Genomic DNA, 15,475 nt, shown 5'->3' on the forward strand with positions numbered 1-15,475 from the left:
GTACTCCTCCACCTGAGCCACATCCCTAGCCCTCCTGGGCTCTAAGTTCTCAAACTAAGGGAACCCAGGTCACAATTTGACTTTTGTTTATCCTGGTATATTAGTAAGGTGTAGAGGTGTGGTCAAGGACACAGCCCGCGTAAGCTGCACACAGTATGACTAGAATCCTACTGTCCCTCGAGCTGCAGTCACCAGCACTAGCTCACTAGCCATGGTGACAGGAGCCAGGGCCCCGTCTCCTGTAGGTAACACAATGAGCTGCACTAGCCAGCTGGCTCCTGTTAGCACTGATACCTGATCTATGACAAGTACCAGAGATGAAGCTGGAAGAGAGCCACAGAGGTCACAAAGCCCTGCAGACATCACTAGATACACGCGCTACTGACAGCCTTCCTCCTACAGAGAATGCTGACAAACATTGCATGTCAACACTGTAGCAGCAGGGAAGAGGTGGCCATTACATGCTCTCTCTGATCACAGCACACCACTCAGTAGTACCCACAGGCCTCTGCACATACCTCCTCGCAGACTTCCCGGACCGCTGCCACACTTGGCTCCTCCTCAGGCTCCATGCCTCCTCCAGGGACAATCCATCGGTCTGGATGGCGGCTACTGCTCACAAGCAGCACCTGAAGTCAGAGGTCACACGGAGGGTTAAACATTCAAGAAAACACTCACAAATCAGTCCAAATAGAAGGAATTCCACAGTAACTAAAAAACAGCTCTTGTTTACACCCACAAATAACTTTTTTACGAGGTAGTGTCTCGTGTTGGGAACAGCAGGCACGCTGCCCAGTACATGCCAAGGGCATCTGTTGGGAACCACTGTGGGCTGTGGTCTTTACCCTCCCCTCACACCCAGCTGCCTGTCTCATCCTTCTCCCCTCCATTCTCCTCCTTCTCCTAAGCCCTGGGAACACAGAACTGATGAGCTGACAAATAGAACAGATGCACTGACAAGCCTGGAAAAGCTGAGACAGAGGGCCAGGAAATCGCAGTCCTTGTCTGTGGACGCCAGCACAGCCACACCGCTCTCCCCCAGTGCACGGCACATCCCAAGCTCGGCTCCGGAGCAGAACTTCTACTACTCACAGTTGCAACAACAGCTGACAAGAGCAGCTCTTTTTATGACTTTTTAAATGTGATCATTTTATGCGCACAGAGGTATGTCTGTGCGTCATGTGCATGAAGGCCAGAGGAGGGTGTCAGATCCACTGGAACTGGAGTTACAGACAGCTGTGAGCTGCCATGTGGATGCTGGGATCTGAACCCGGGTCCTCTGGAAGAATACCCAGAGCTCTTTAATTGCTGACCCATCTTATTTAATTTTTTAAAATTTTTATTTATTTATGTATTTTTTTAGGTATGCGTACTCTGTCTGCACATATGCCTGCACGCCAGAAGAGGGCATCAGATTCTATTATAGACAGATAGTTGTGAGTCACCATGTGGTTTCTGGGAATTATAAACTTAGGAACTCTGGAAGAGCAAGCAGTCAGCGCTCTTAACCCTTGGAGGTTTTTTTTTTAATTTATTTATTATGTATAGTGTTCTGCTTGCACACTAGAAGAGGGAACCAGGTCTCATTACAGATGGTTTTGAGCCACCATGTGGTTGCTGGGACTTGAACTCAGGACCTCTGGAAGAGCAGCCAGTGCTCTTAACCACGGAGTATCTTCTCCAGCCATCCACTCCTCTGCAGAGTTCTTTTTTAATGTATACTATTCTTAGAAGTTCTGGCTGGGTGTAAGTAAAAACAAATATTTTTTTAAATCTTTAATAAATGAATAAATCACTTAATAAATGCATATGAAATAAAAATCCACTAGCTAATAATTCCATAATGAGCATGGTGAAGCATGTCTATAATCCCAGAGTTTAGGAAGCAGAGGCAGGAAAATCAAGAGCTCCTGTAAGGGGCTCTGTCCCAGCAGCAGAGAAAGGAACCAATACAGCTCCCAACCCAGGAGTCATCTCTGCTGGGATTGTTCTAGAGCTACACTGGTTACTGGTGTGTGAGTGTTCTGTCTGCATGTATATGTATGGAAAAGGATAACACTGAACTGGAGGCATGGCTCAGCAATTAAAGGCACTGCTCCTCCTAAGCACCTCTTACAGAGGACCCTGGTTCAGTTCCCAGTAGCCACATGGCAGCTCACAATGGTCTAAAACCTTCTTCTGCCCTCTGTGGGCACTGCATACATATACATGGAAGCAAAGTGTCTGTCACACAAAACAAAAATAAATAAAATTTTAAAGGGGGAGGCATCAGACCCTGGAACTGAAGTAACAGACAGTTACGTGCTGCGACATGTAGGTTCTGGGAAGTGAACCCACAACTCTGGAAGAACAGCAAAAACCCCAGCCCCTCTGAGGAGTTTATTAATACGATTATACCTAACCAGCCTTCTTCTTTTGATTTTTGTTTGTTTTTCAGTGTTGGAGTCCAAACCAAGATCTTCTTCAAGCTAGGGGAGTAATCTACCACTAAACCACAGTCCTGCCAGCCTCCTGATGCACACCAGGGGTATTTCCAATTTCCTGCTGTAGAATCAAGCTGCGATAAGCAGTCTTTATGCTAATCATCCCCCACGTGAGCGAACTAGTATACGTCACGGTTCACCCCACGAATTCTCACTCCAATGAAAAGTTTATAGTGAGCATTAAGGTCTCTTAGCTACTTTTCTGTTGCCGTGAGAGACACCAGGATCAAGAAAGCATTCAATTTTGGGGGGGGGAGAGATCAAGCATCCTAACTGGGAATGGTGTGGGCTTTTTAAACCTTAAAGCCCACCCCCAGTGACATACCTATTCCAACAAGGCTGCACCTCCTAATCCTTCCCAAACAGCTCCACCAACTGAAGAAATCAAACATTGACGCATAAGCATGCAGTGGCCATCCTCATTCAAATCACTATATAGGATCTGATTTTGGAATGTTTCCCAGGATCTCATGTTTTCACAGCACTGAATCCCCCGCTTGTGGCATTTTTTTTTTTTAGAGTGTCAGAGCTTTTTGTTGAGTCCTGGCTGGCAGAAATGTGACTTGGAGAACGTCTTTGAAGGCTATGCCTACTCCATGTCCTAGCCTGTGTGCTCAGCTTCCCAGTCTACTGTTCTCTCAAGAGCATCTTCCACCATGCAGTCTACCCTGCTGTCTCTGCATCAAGGACCAAAAGCCGTACAAAACCATGAACCACAATGACATTTCCACCTGTGAGTAACTTTTGCCAAGTATATGGTCAGTGTAATGCAAACACAACTAATACAGAAAACTGGTTCCAGGAGATAGATCAATGCAGCAACTAAACAACATGACCATATTGGTTCTTAGGCCCCGGGTTTGTGGGAAGAATGTGGAAGAGGTTGGAAGTGCAATCTTGGAATCTGGGACCCCTGTAAGCTGTTGTTCTTAACTAAATTTCAATTGTTCAATTTTACCAATAAAGACAAAGGAGCCAGATGCTGGGTGACAGCTCAGAGGGGCAGAGAAAGCATCAGCTCACCTTCCTCCTTTGTCAACATCCCAGAAAAAGTCGTCTCAAATGAAACTTCTCAAACTCAATGTCTGTCCCTTCTACTTCCTGTGCATCTCCCTATCTGTCCTCCTGACTCCCTCTTACTCTCTGTAACATGAGGGTGGGATTGTTGGGGTTTCTTTCCTGCCCAATTCCCACAGCCGGTAAATCCCAAAGAAAATCACACAGAGTTCTACATAAGTTATAAACTGATTAGCCCATTAGCTCAGGCTTCTTATTAACTCTTATTAACTTCTTATTAACTTAATAACTTATATTAGCCCATTATATGTTAGCCACATGGCTTGGTACCTTTTTCAGCAGGGCAGGTTACATCTTCCTTCTTCAATGTCTGGACAGGACTGCAGAGGGAGCTTCCCTCTTCCCAGAATTCTCCTGTTCTCATTGCCCTGCCTCTACTTCCTGTCTGGTTGTCCTGCCTATACTTCCTGCCTGGCTACTGGCCAATCATAATTGACAGAATACAGATTTGTCCCACATCAACTCTCTACGGCTTTTTCCTGTCAACTAGTTGCTTGCTCCACCTCTTGACCCATGGCTGATTTTATTTGATCCTGTTTACAGTATTCAAGCAGAAAGCTCTAGGATTAAAGGTGTGTGTTAGGGCTGAGTTACACCACAGCTAGAAACAGGTTTTTTGTTCCCCAACAAATAAGGCAACCTCAGGTTCACTGTGTGCTCAAATACTCTGCAACAGTAAGCCTCACTTAACGGTAATCCATTTGGGAGTTAAGAAGACTTGTACATCAAAAGGCTGGATGGTGAAAACTGCTTGTCAGGTCTCAATGGGGGACAGGCCAGCACTGGGAACTCAGCTGGTCAACTGCATATTGGTTTTTGGCTAATAACCTAGCTAAGTTTTGTTCAAATCCTAAAGAATGAGATTGAGTCTAAAAAGTGATGGAGGGCTGATGATGCAGCTCAGCTGGCTTCATTTGCTCCATGTATGAAGTGCTGAATTTGGTGCCAGTACCTCATAAAATCAGCACATGCTCATCATCCCAGCTCCCAGCACTTGGGAGATGAAGGCAGGAGGATCAAAAGTTCAAGAATTTTGGCTACATAGGAAGTGGAAGGCCAGACTGGCCTAGGCTACATGAGATCTTGCTTCAGTGCCATCCCAACCTCACAAAACAAACAAACAAATTTATTTAGCAGAGGAAATTCTAGACAGTATACATAGTCTATGGCTCTGTAACTGCTTGCTGCTTTTAGCTATTGATTTGGATGTGGAGCAGAGGGTAGCAGGAAGCTCCAGAAATACAGTCTGGGAGCACATGTTTAAAGCTCCAAGTGAAGCAAGCATTCTCACATTTATCACTGGGACAAAAGAAAACGTTGTTTGCTGTGGAACAATCTTTGCACATTGTAAATATTATTACCCTCACTGGTTAATAAAGAGCTGACTGGCCTATACCTGGGCAGGAAGAGACTGGGCAGTAGAGCTAGACTAGGAGGACACTGGAAAGAAGGGGAGTTTGAGGAGTCTGGAGCCAGGCACAGAGGAAGCAGGACACGCAGAAAATGATCTAACAAGCCATAAGCCACGTGATAGAAGTAAGATGAGAAATATGGGTTAATTTAAGTTGAAACAGCTAACTAGTAACACACCTAAGCTATTGGTCAAGTATTTATAATTAATATTAAGTCTCTGTGTGGTTATTTGGGAGCTTGTAGTAATAGGAGTGGCGGGGCTGCGTCCCTGGCACCCGGCCGCCTGCATGGCTTATGCCAGAAATAACAACACACAAACTGTATTCATTTAAACACTGCTTGGCCCATTTCTATCTAGCCTCTTCTAGGCTAACTCTCGCACCTGGACTAGCCCATTTCTAATATTCTATGTAGCACAGCTAGGTGCACTTACTGGGAAGATTCTAGCCTACGTCCATCCTAGGTCGGAGCTTCATCGCGTGTGTCTACCCAGGAGCCAGGAGCATGGCGTCTCTCTGAGGCGTCTGCCCCCGAGAGGAGAGCTGTCGAGTCTGAGCTCACTTCCTCTTCCTCCCAGCATTCTGTTCTGTTTACTCCACCCACCTATGTTCTAAGCTATGAGCCCAAGCAGTTTGTTTATTACTTAACCAATGAAATCAACAGATTGATATATGACACTCCCACATCAGGAGCTAACCAGCAGTCCCGATGAAAAATTACCTACAGGTGAGGCCTTGCTGGATGGTGGTGGTGCACACCTTTAATCCCAGCACTTGGGAAGCAGAAGCAGGCGGATCTCTGTGAGTTCGAGGTCAGCCTGGTCTACAGAGCTACTTCTAAGAAAGCTAGAGTTGTTATACAGAGAAACCCTGCCTGGGGGGAGGGAGAGGTTGAGACCCCACCAATGAACGCCCTGGATATAAAAATACAAACCAATTTCAAAGACTTTTTTCCACTTAGAAAAGGGGCTGAAGAGATGGTTCAGAGGTTCAGAGCACTGGCTGCTCTTCCAAAACAAAGGTCCTGATTCAATTCCCAGCCATCTATGAAATCTGGTGCTCTCTTCTGGCACATACATGCCAGCCAGCAAAACACTGGATACATAATAAATAAATAAATCTTAGAAAAAAGAAAAGGTCATGGTAAGCCAGCAGTGGAACCCTAGCACTTGGTGGATCACTGTAATTCTAGCACTCAGGAGGCTGAAGCAAAAGGATTCTAACTCCAGCTTACATATGAAGACCTTGTCTGTATCAATCAACTGACCAACCAGAGAAAGCCAAAGGGGCCCCAAGTTGGGTGCCAAGCATACTGACCCATTTTCAGGCACACAGCCTATCCATGTCACCATTAAGCAAGCTGTAGCACTCTGCTCACAAACCCAACTCAAATGCTCTGTAGCCAGACCTACTGTCTGAAAGAGTCAGAGCTCGTGCTGGCAGCCTGGCCCAGAAAGCCAGCATTTTAAAACTGCCACTTTTTTGTTGTTGTGGCTGCTGAGTTAAGAAAATTTCTCCTAAAGGGACTGCGGCAGGCCACCAGCAAACAGCAAAAAGTTGCCTTAAACTCTATGTATGTATGTATGTATGTATATGTTTTACGTGGATTTAGCTAGCCCCACGTTGCAAGGGGGAGAGCCTGCTTGTTCATCCTGGCCGCCTGGCCAGCTTAGCCCAGAAATAAGCACACAGAAATTGCATTAATTAAATCACTGCTTGGCCCATTAGCTCTAACTTTTTATTGGTTAATTCTTTTTTTTTTTTTTTTTTTTGGTTTTTCGAGACAGGGTTTCTCTGTGGCTTTAGAGCCTATCCTGGAATTAGCTCTGTAGACCAGGCTGGTCTTGAACTCACAGAGATTATTGGTTAATTCTTAAATCTTAATTTAACCCATTTTTATTAACCTGTGTATGGCCACATGGCAATGGCTTACTGGGTAAAATTCTCAGTGTCTGTTTTAGTCAGATCCATGGCATCTCTCTCTGACTCTGCCTCCTAGCATGTGATTTAATTCCCCCCCTCCGCCTACCTAAGTTCTGTCCTATCAACAGGCCCAAAGCAGTTTCTTTATTAACCAATAAAAACAACACAAAGACAGAAGGAACTCCTACACCAGTACACTGATAGAAAGGGATTGCCTAAAAAAATGTCATATAGGCTCTAAGAGGACACTGCAGCCACAGTCCACAAGGGCCCAACTACATCTTCAGCTGACAGAAGGTGACATAATCCACATGGTGCTAGCATGCAGTAACAGAATATGACACTATCCACGTGGTGCTAGCACGTAGGTCTGCGTGATGGGATGATGAAGGCTTATACTATGGTTCAAAAGAAAAGCAAATAAGGCCACACAATGCAGTGCAGGGCTAGTTTTCTTTCCAGGATTCCATGTAAGCTGTGGTTAGTATCACACAATGGAGATAGCAGGACGTGCTAGGGATGCAGGATGTCTGCTGAGGGAAGCTGCAGGAACCGAGTGAAGCTGGTCCAGGATACATGTGCTGCAAACGGCAAAGCCAAGGAGGTGGGCCTGCCACCACCATGCTCTAGTTGCTGGACAGAGAACTACTGGATCTGGTTGGCTCTGCTGGGCAACCTTGCCACTCCTACTGCTGGTCTGTCCTAGGAATGATAGAAATGTTTACTCTGTGTCCTTGTATATCACAAGTTTGTAACATTCTTTCTGATCTTCTTTGGAGCCTCAGGAGATATCCTGGACTCTGTTTTGTTCTCTGCCCTTGGGGAGCAAGTCTGAGGCCTTGATCAGAACAGGCAACTGCTCTATCACTGAACCCGGCTTCCAGCTGAGACTGGATCTCAAAGTAGGGTTTGAACTGTTGAGACTCTGGAAACTTCAGGAGGAATGAAGTTCACTGTGCATTAGAAGATGCTACGACAGCATTTGGAGACATGGGCAAACAGAGTTTGAATCTGAAATGTCCTCCACAAGCTCATGCTTTCGACACCTGGTCCCCGGCTTCATGTTATTGTATTGAAGGCTGGGGTCAAGGCTTTAGGTTCCAACTGGGTCCTGGTCTTCAGCAGTAAGTCATAAAGGGCTTTAAGCTCTCCTGCACTCTCTGCTCCTCGGCCATAGTGGTGCTAAGGCCCAGCATTCCTGTTACCACAAACAGCCCAAACCTTCCTACTATGACTCACTGACATCTCTGAAACCACAAACCAAAGCAAACCTTCCCTTCCAGAAGCTCTGTCTGTGAACTCACCAAGGGTCACTGGGTTCCAAGACAGAGAGCTGAACTCCTCCAGGGCCACACCTCACTACTAGAAAATGACACAGCTGGCAGGATGCGGCAGAGTGCCTCTGAGTTCAAGGCTAGTCTGGTCTGCTGTGAGTTCTAAGACAGCCAGGGCTACTGCTACTTGGTCCTTTCCCAAGTTACCTCTGCTTAATAACTTGCCATCATCTACTGGTCTTTAATAACTTCCCCCAGATGTACAAAAGAGATCCCCTAAAGTGTCAAAGAGCCAAGAGGAAGGAAAAGGGCAGACTGACCATGGGCCTGCAGCACTAAAATGCAGCTACCCCATGTGCCAGCTACGATGGAGGGAAGGAAGCTGCTGGTCATGCAGGGAGAGAAGCATATCCAGCAGCTCTGGGAGGTCAGGGTGTCTTGGCAGTGGGAAGGGCCCCAAATAAGCTGCACTAAGTACAGCTAAGGGGAGCTCTGAGCAGCATGTATTTTTAGTAATGGCATACATACAACTTGTACATGTCCAGTGAAAACTACCCCAGCCAACAGCCTGCAGAAATGACAGATGCTTCCGCATCACTACCAGAGTGCAGCCCACTCCCCACAGGACCCGTACACTCCTTCATCCCGGCTCCTACAGGCAGAGGGAACTGACTGGAGCAGCGCTTCACCAGTACAGCCTGCAGTCCGTGCAGAGCAGTCAGAAGTGCGCACTATGGCACACACCCACCCACATACATACACACATATGCACAGACAATAATAATAATAATACATTTTTTGGAGACATGTTCTTTGGCTGGCCTGGAATTTGACATACAGACAGTCTAGATCCAAACTCACAGAGATCTGCCTGCCCCTGCCTCCCAAGTGCTGGAATTTAAGGTATGCACCACCATGCCTGGTCCAATAAATTAAAAAAAAAACAGTGGGGGGGGTCAAAATAGGGTTTCACTATGTTGCCCTGTCCTTGAACTCAGACTCCTGCCTGCCTCTGCCTCCTGAGTGCTGGGATTAAAGGCCTGCGCCACCACCTGGCTAATAAAAAAATGCAGTTGGATGATGAACATGTGTCAGCTTACTGTGGCTATAACTGAACTGGAAGGATCCTGCCCTCTTCCAGCAACTACACTTGTTTTGTTTTTAAGATGTATTTATTTATTATGTATACAATATTCTGTCTGTGTGTATGTCTGCAGGCCAGAAGAGGGCACCAGACCTCATTACAGATGGTTGTGAGCAACCATGTAGTTGCCAGGAATTGAACTCAGGACCTTTGGAAGAGCAGGCAATAATGCTCTTAATCACTCAACCATCTCTCCAACCCCTCTTGTTTGTTTTTAGCACTAGAAAAACTCCTAAATCACTTCTAAAGTTTCCAATTAAAGTTCACCAGGTCATTTCTCTGCTATATATTTAATTTTTTATTATGCATATGAACGTGTGTGTATGCAGTTTGTCACGTGTATGGGTTTGTCACATGACTACAAGCATCCTCAGAGGCCAGAAGATGGCATCAAATCTCCTGAAGCTGAAATTACGTTAAGGGTGGTGATACGGACACCCTTTCCCCAGCCATGGGTGCTGGGAAATGAACTGTGACTCTCTTAACTGCTTAGTCATCTTTGCCTTCATCTGTGCAGAAGCACTGTGTGTGCCTGGGGTCTGAGGAGGTCGAAGGAGCTCAGACCCCGGGAACCATGGTTATGGATGGTTATGAACCACCATGGGGTGCTGGAAATCAAAACCAGGCCCTCGGCAAGAGCAACATATGCTCTTATTCACTGAGCCATCTCTCCAACCCCTCTCCCAATACATCACTAGCCTTTCTTTCCAGGGGCGGCCTGAGCCTTGGCTACCCTGTATGGCCTCAAAGTGCATCTAACACACTCACTACTCAAGTCAATCAATCAGGAGTGGGCTGGCAGGGCACAGCGCTGACAAGTGACTTCCAGACTTTTAACCTGGCAGAGATAAGCAAGGAACAGGATGTGAGCTTGAGAACAAAGTGGAATTCTGACCCTGTAACATGGATAGGCCTGGAAGGTACTACACTACATGCTGAGAAAACAGAAAAGTTGCCTGACTCTACTTTTGAGAGGAATCTCCAGCAGTCAAATTCAAAGAGAAAGATGGTTGCCCAGGGCTCTGAAATGAAGAATGGGATTTGCTCACTACAGACCCAGGGTTTTATATGGTATGGAGATCCAGCCCAGGGTGCCGTGCATGACAGGAAGCATCTTACTGACTGAGCTCCACTTCCAGCCCAGACAACAGCAAATTTCAAAGATAATTTGTTAAGTATCACATAAATTTTTAAAAATGTGCAATGTGTGAGATGGGAAAATAGTAACTATTGTGATTAGCAATACTACTGCATTTTCTGATGTAATAGTGTTATCCCAACAGAGAGGAATGCTGACTTAGGATTTTCATTTATCCCCTTACTTCTATAATTATTTGTTTTTGAAACAGAGTCTCACTCTGCAGTCCAGGCTGCTCTGGAACTTGCTGTGTGGCCTTACACCCACAGCAATGCTTCTGACTCAGGCCCTTGGATTCTGGGGATACAGAACTAAGTCATCACAGCCAACTCTAGAATAGAACAGGTTAATCAGATTTTTAAAAACATTTTATTTTGTGGTATGGGTGTTTTTGCCTACATTTATATTTGTATACTATATGTGTGCCTGATGCCCCTGAAGGCCAGAAAAGGACAGGTGTTCTAGGTAGCTGTGAGTTTCCATGTGGGTGCTGGGAACCAAACCCAGATCCTCTGAAAGAGCAACCAGTGCTCTTAACTGTTTGCCATTTCTACAGCCCTGTAAATCAGATTATTTACCTGCGTAACGAGCACAAAGCCATTAAAAGCATGCACAGAATTTAGACTGGAAAAATGTTTATTATATGTACTGAGACATCATAAACATACACATAAATCATTCACGAAGTCAAACAAATCTACCAACTGGGAAAAGGAATGTCCTTCGTACACAATGGAGGACGTTAACTTGGAGACTGAATGGTATGGACCTGATGGAAGAGGGACCACACAATGCCACCAAGGGCAAACCACACGCAAGAAACATTTTAGAAGGCAAGTATGTCGCAATCTGGTGGACTCTAAGAGGGTATACTCTGAGACCGTAACCCAGGAGCAGAGGCTTCAAGGGCTGCCTGGTCTACATAATGAGTTCTAGGACAGAGCGCTGCACTGTTAGACCCTGTCTCAAAATAAAAAGAGGGGTTAGAGAACACAGCTCAGCAGGGAAGAGCACTGCTGCTCTTACAAAGTACCAGGGTTTGGTTCCCAGCACTCACACTGTGGCTCACAACCGTTTGTAACTATGGTTCCAAAGCATCTGGCACCCTCTTCTGGTCCTCAAGGGTATCAGGTGCACACATGGTACACAGATATACACATAAAATAAAAAATGTTAATAAAAATAATTTGTATAACAGCTGTGAAACATCTTTATAATGGAAAAACGAATAATAAAGTAGGCTTCAATTCTGTTCTGAGACTTGCCCAAAATAGCCATGCTTCTGACAAGCTAAGCTCCTGCCCACAGCACACATGCACTGGTGCCAAGATTCGTGATCATCTGCTGCTATGGTGTCGGCAGCAGAGGCCGCTACTGGACCTGCATACACCACCAGTTTGTGTATCTGAGTCCATTTTAGAAATATACTTTTGTTCAAGCCTTTCCACTTTACTTATTCAGTTCCTTTTGTGAATTTGCCAAAATGAAATGCATGCCCTGCCTTATGCACTGCAGACAGAGCTGAGCTGCCTTCTTGGTTTCAGCTCCCGTCTTTTGCTGAGGTGGATGGACAAGTCATAGCTAAAGCCACTTCCAGGCTGACAGAGTTTGAGACTGTCTAAGCTCCATCTGCCCTCCTCCAGAAAGCCCTGTCAAAGTAAATGATACAGCACCAATAAATCTTCCCTTTCGAACACTTCTGCATTGCTGGTGGGAATGTAAGCTGATACAGCCAGCCCCTTTGGATGTCAGTGTGGCGATTTCTCAGAAAATTAGGAAACAACCTTCCTCAAGACCCAATAATACCACTTTTGGGTATATATCCAAAGGAAGCTCAATCGTGCCACAAGGACATGTGCTCAACTATGCTCATAGCAGCTTTGTTTGTCATAGCCAGAACCTGGAAACAACCTAAATGTCCCTCGACCAAAGAATGGATAAGGAAAATGTGGTACATTTACACAATGGAATATTACAAGCAGAAAAAAATGACAGCTTGATTTTTGCAGGAAAATGGATGAAGCTAGAAAACATTATTTTGAGTGAGGTAACCCAGACACAGAAAGACAATTATCACATGTACTAACTCATAGGTCATAAATCAAAGAAAGCCAGCCTACAAACCACAATCCCAGAGAACTTAGACAACAATGAGGACACTAAGAGAGACTTCCATAGATCTAATCTACATGCGAAGTAGAAAGTAGAAAAAGACAGATCTCCTGAGTAAACTGGAAGCACGGGGACCTTGTGGGAGGGTTGAAGGGGAAAGGAGAGAGGCAGCCAGATCTCTGAGTTCCAGAACAGCCTGGTCTACAAAGTGAGTTTCAGAACAGCCAGGACTCTTCAGAGAAACCCCTGGGGGATGGGGGGTGGTGTGGCTGTGGGGACAGGGACAGGGATGTTTATCACTTCTAGCATCTCTGGCCAACCCTTTGCTCAGAACACCCTTCCCTCACTCTCAGCACACATGGAACCACTAGGCAAGCAGGAGACAAGTTTTCTTTACCAGCAACTCTGAGACAAACGGGCTCTAAGAACCAGGCCCCGACCTTTGAATTTTTATGGCCTGGCTAGCTGAAGACTTTTTGCCTGAAATGTTACTTTATTACAGTTCTTTATTCCCCCCCCCCCTTCTTCTTTCTTAGACAGAGCTTCTCTGCAGCTTTGGAGCCTGTCCTGGAACTACCTCTGGTAGACCAAGCTGGCCTTGAATTCACAGAGATCCACCTGCCTCTGCCTCCCAAGTGCTGAGATTAAAGGCGTGCGCCACCACCACCCGACATGTTTTTATTTATTTCATTTGTGCTGTCCCAACCATGCACACAGTGTGCACACGAGATACAGCCTGTGTTTGTAGGTCAGAGAACAAATTACTGAGTTAGTGCTGTCCTAGGATCCCACTCAGATCATCAGGCTTAGCAGTAGACAGTGTGACTTTACCCACCGAGCCGTCTCCTCTCACCAGACCAGGCATGTTCCTCTTGAGGCTAACCCAATACAACCAAGCTGTCTACACCTGGAACCTCATACTCCCAAAGTTGCCCTGGGCACCCCAACTCATCCTCACAGATCCTTCCGAACCCCTATAAACACCCCTGCCCATTACATCTGTCTCACACTAGCCTGTTCTTGCAAACAAACACAGTCCACAGTCTACACTTCAAAAACTCCTCTACTTAAATGTTTTGGGTTTTTTGCTTGTTTTGTTGTTTAGTTTTTCGAGACAGGGTTTCTCTGCAGCTCTGGAGACCAGACTAGCCTCAAACTCACAGAGCTCTACCTGCCTCTGCCTCCTGAATACTGGGACTAAAGGTGTGCGTCACCACCCCTGGTTTAAAAAGTCTTTCTAGATAGCACTATATAATTTCCCATCACAAGAAATAATGACTTTTTGAGAGAAAGTTTGTAGTGCCTGACAGAAATCTCAAGTCAGCATCTTAGGAATGGTTTCTGACCTACAGGCTGACCTTCATCTCAGATCCACCTGCCTCTGCCTCTGCTGGGATTAAAGGCGTGTACCACCATGCCCAGCTGAGAGATAAAGTCGTTATACCTAGAACTTTTCTGAACTATTTTCTTAGCTTACTATCTGAATTTTTTTTTTTTTTTTGGTTTTTTGAGACAGGGTTTCTCTGTGGCTTTGGAGCCTGTCCTGGAGCTAGCTCGGTAGACCAGGCTGGTCTTGAACTCACAGAGATCCGCCTGCCTCTGCCTCCCGAGTGCTGGGATTAAAGGCGTGCGCCACCATCACCCGGCTCTGAATTAAATCTGAATGTTTCATCTTCTTATGTTTTAGTCTGGTTTTTGCTTTCTGAGACAGGGTCTAATATGGATAGCCTAGGGTGGGTCGGAATCCCTGATCCTCCTACTTCTACCTCCCAAGTGCCTGCATACACGCACCATCTCACCCACTTCATCTCGCTATTGAAGGCAAACTATATATACTACAAAACCTCTGGGAAAGAAACCAATGCCAACCACTGTAGTACATACACAAGCCCTGAGCCAGGTTTGGTCCCCTCAAGTTAATGGCGGCTGAATGAATCCAGCAACTGAGTCATCTCGGCAAAGCAGCAGCAAATGAAAGCATTTAATAGCCACATACACTTGACAGGGTGAGCACCATAGCCAGAGTTCATATTAAGTCACACAAAAAGCATGTCATAAAAACTAACTGCTTCTTGGGGCTGGAAAATAGTTCAGTGGATAACAGGATTTGCTACCAACAAGGCTGACAACCTGAGTTCAAGCCCTAGGATCCACATCATGGAAGGAGAGCCATGGTTGGAGGCTGCTTATTCGTTTCCCAGCTGCCCAGACTCCCGAAATAATCACACAGAAACTATATTATTTGCAATACTGTTTGGCCTATAGCTTAAGTGTATTTTCGGCTAATTCATATCTTAAATTAATCTATGCATTATCATGAGGTTGTGGCCTACTAGCAAAGTTTTGGTGGGTTGCCATCTGTCCCAAGTGGCTACATGGCTTCTCCTGACTCCACCTTTTTTTTCCAGCATTCAGTTTAGTTTTCCCCATCTACCTCTGTTCTGCCCTGCTATAGGTCCAAAGCAATTTCTTTATTAACCAGTGCTACTCACAGCATACAGAGGGGAATCCCACATCAGAGAGCTGACTCCTAAAAGTTGTTCTGACGTGCATGCATATGCCCCCACCCAAAAACCCAAAACATAATATATATAGGGGCTGGAGAAATGGCTCAGCAGTTAAGAGCACTGGCTACTCTTCCAGAGTCCTGAGTTCAATTCCCAGCAACCACATGGTGGCTCACAATCATCTATAATGAGATCTGGCCCCTATTCTGGCCAGCAAGCATACATCATACATGCAGACAGAACAACATATATATATATGTATATATATATATATATATATACACACACATATATATATGTATATATATCTTTTTTTAGAAAAGGGCAATATAGATATTTTAAAAAATTTTTTGCCAGGTGGTAGTGGTGTGTGCCTTTAATCCCAGCACTTAGGTGGCAGGAGCA

The 15,475-nt window shown here is 45.5% G+C and overlaps 1 protein-coding gene across 1 annotated transcript in view; it reads right to left on the minus strand.

Moving 5' to 3' along the window:
* Nudt3 (nudix hydrolase 3) overlaps positions 1–15,475 on the minus strand; it is a 45,731-nt gene that overhangs the window by 19,605 nt on the left and 10,651 nt on the right. The window contains exon 2 of the mRNA XM_075979671.1: positions 519–629. Coding sequence (XP_075835786.1) covers positions 519–629 — 111 coding nt within the window. The remainder of the gene's footprint in view (positions 1–518; positions 630–15,475) is intronic.

Source organism: Microtus pennsylvanicus, chromosome 7 (genome assembly GCF_037038515.1).
Source record: "Microtus pennsylvanicus isolate mMicPen1 chromosome 7, mMicPen1.hap1, whole genome shotgun sequence".
Lineage (NCBI taxonomy): Eukaryota > Metazoa > Chordata > Mammalia > Rodentia > Cricetidae > Microtus > Microtus pennsylvanicus.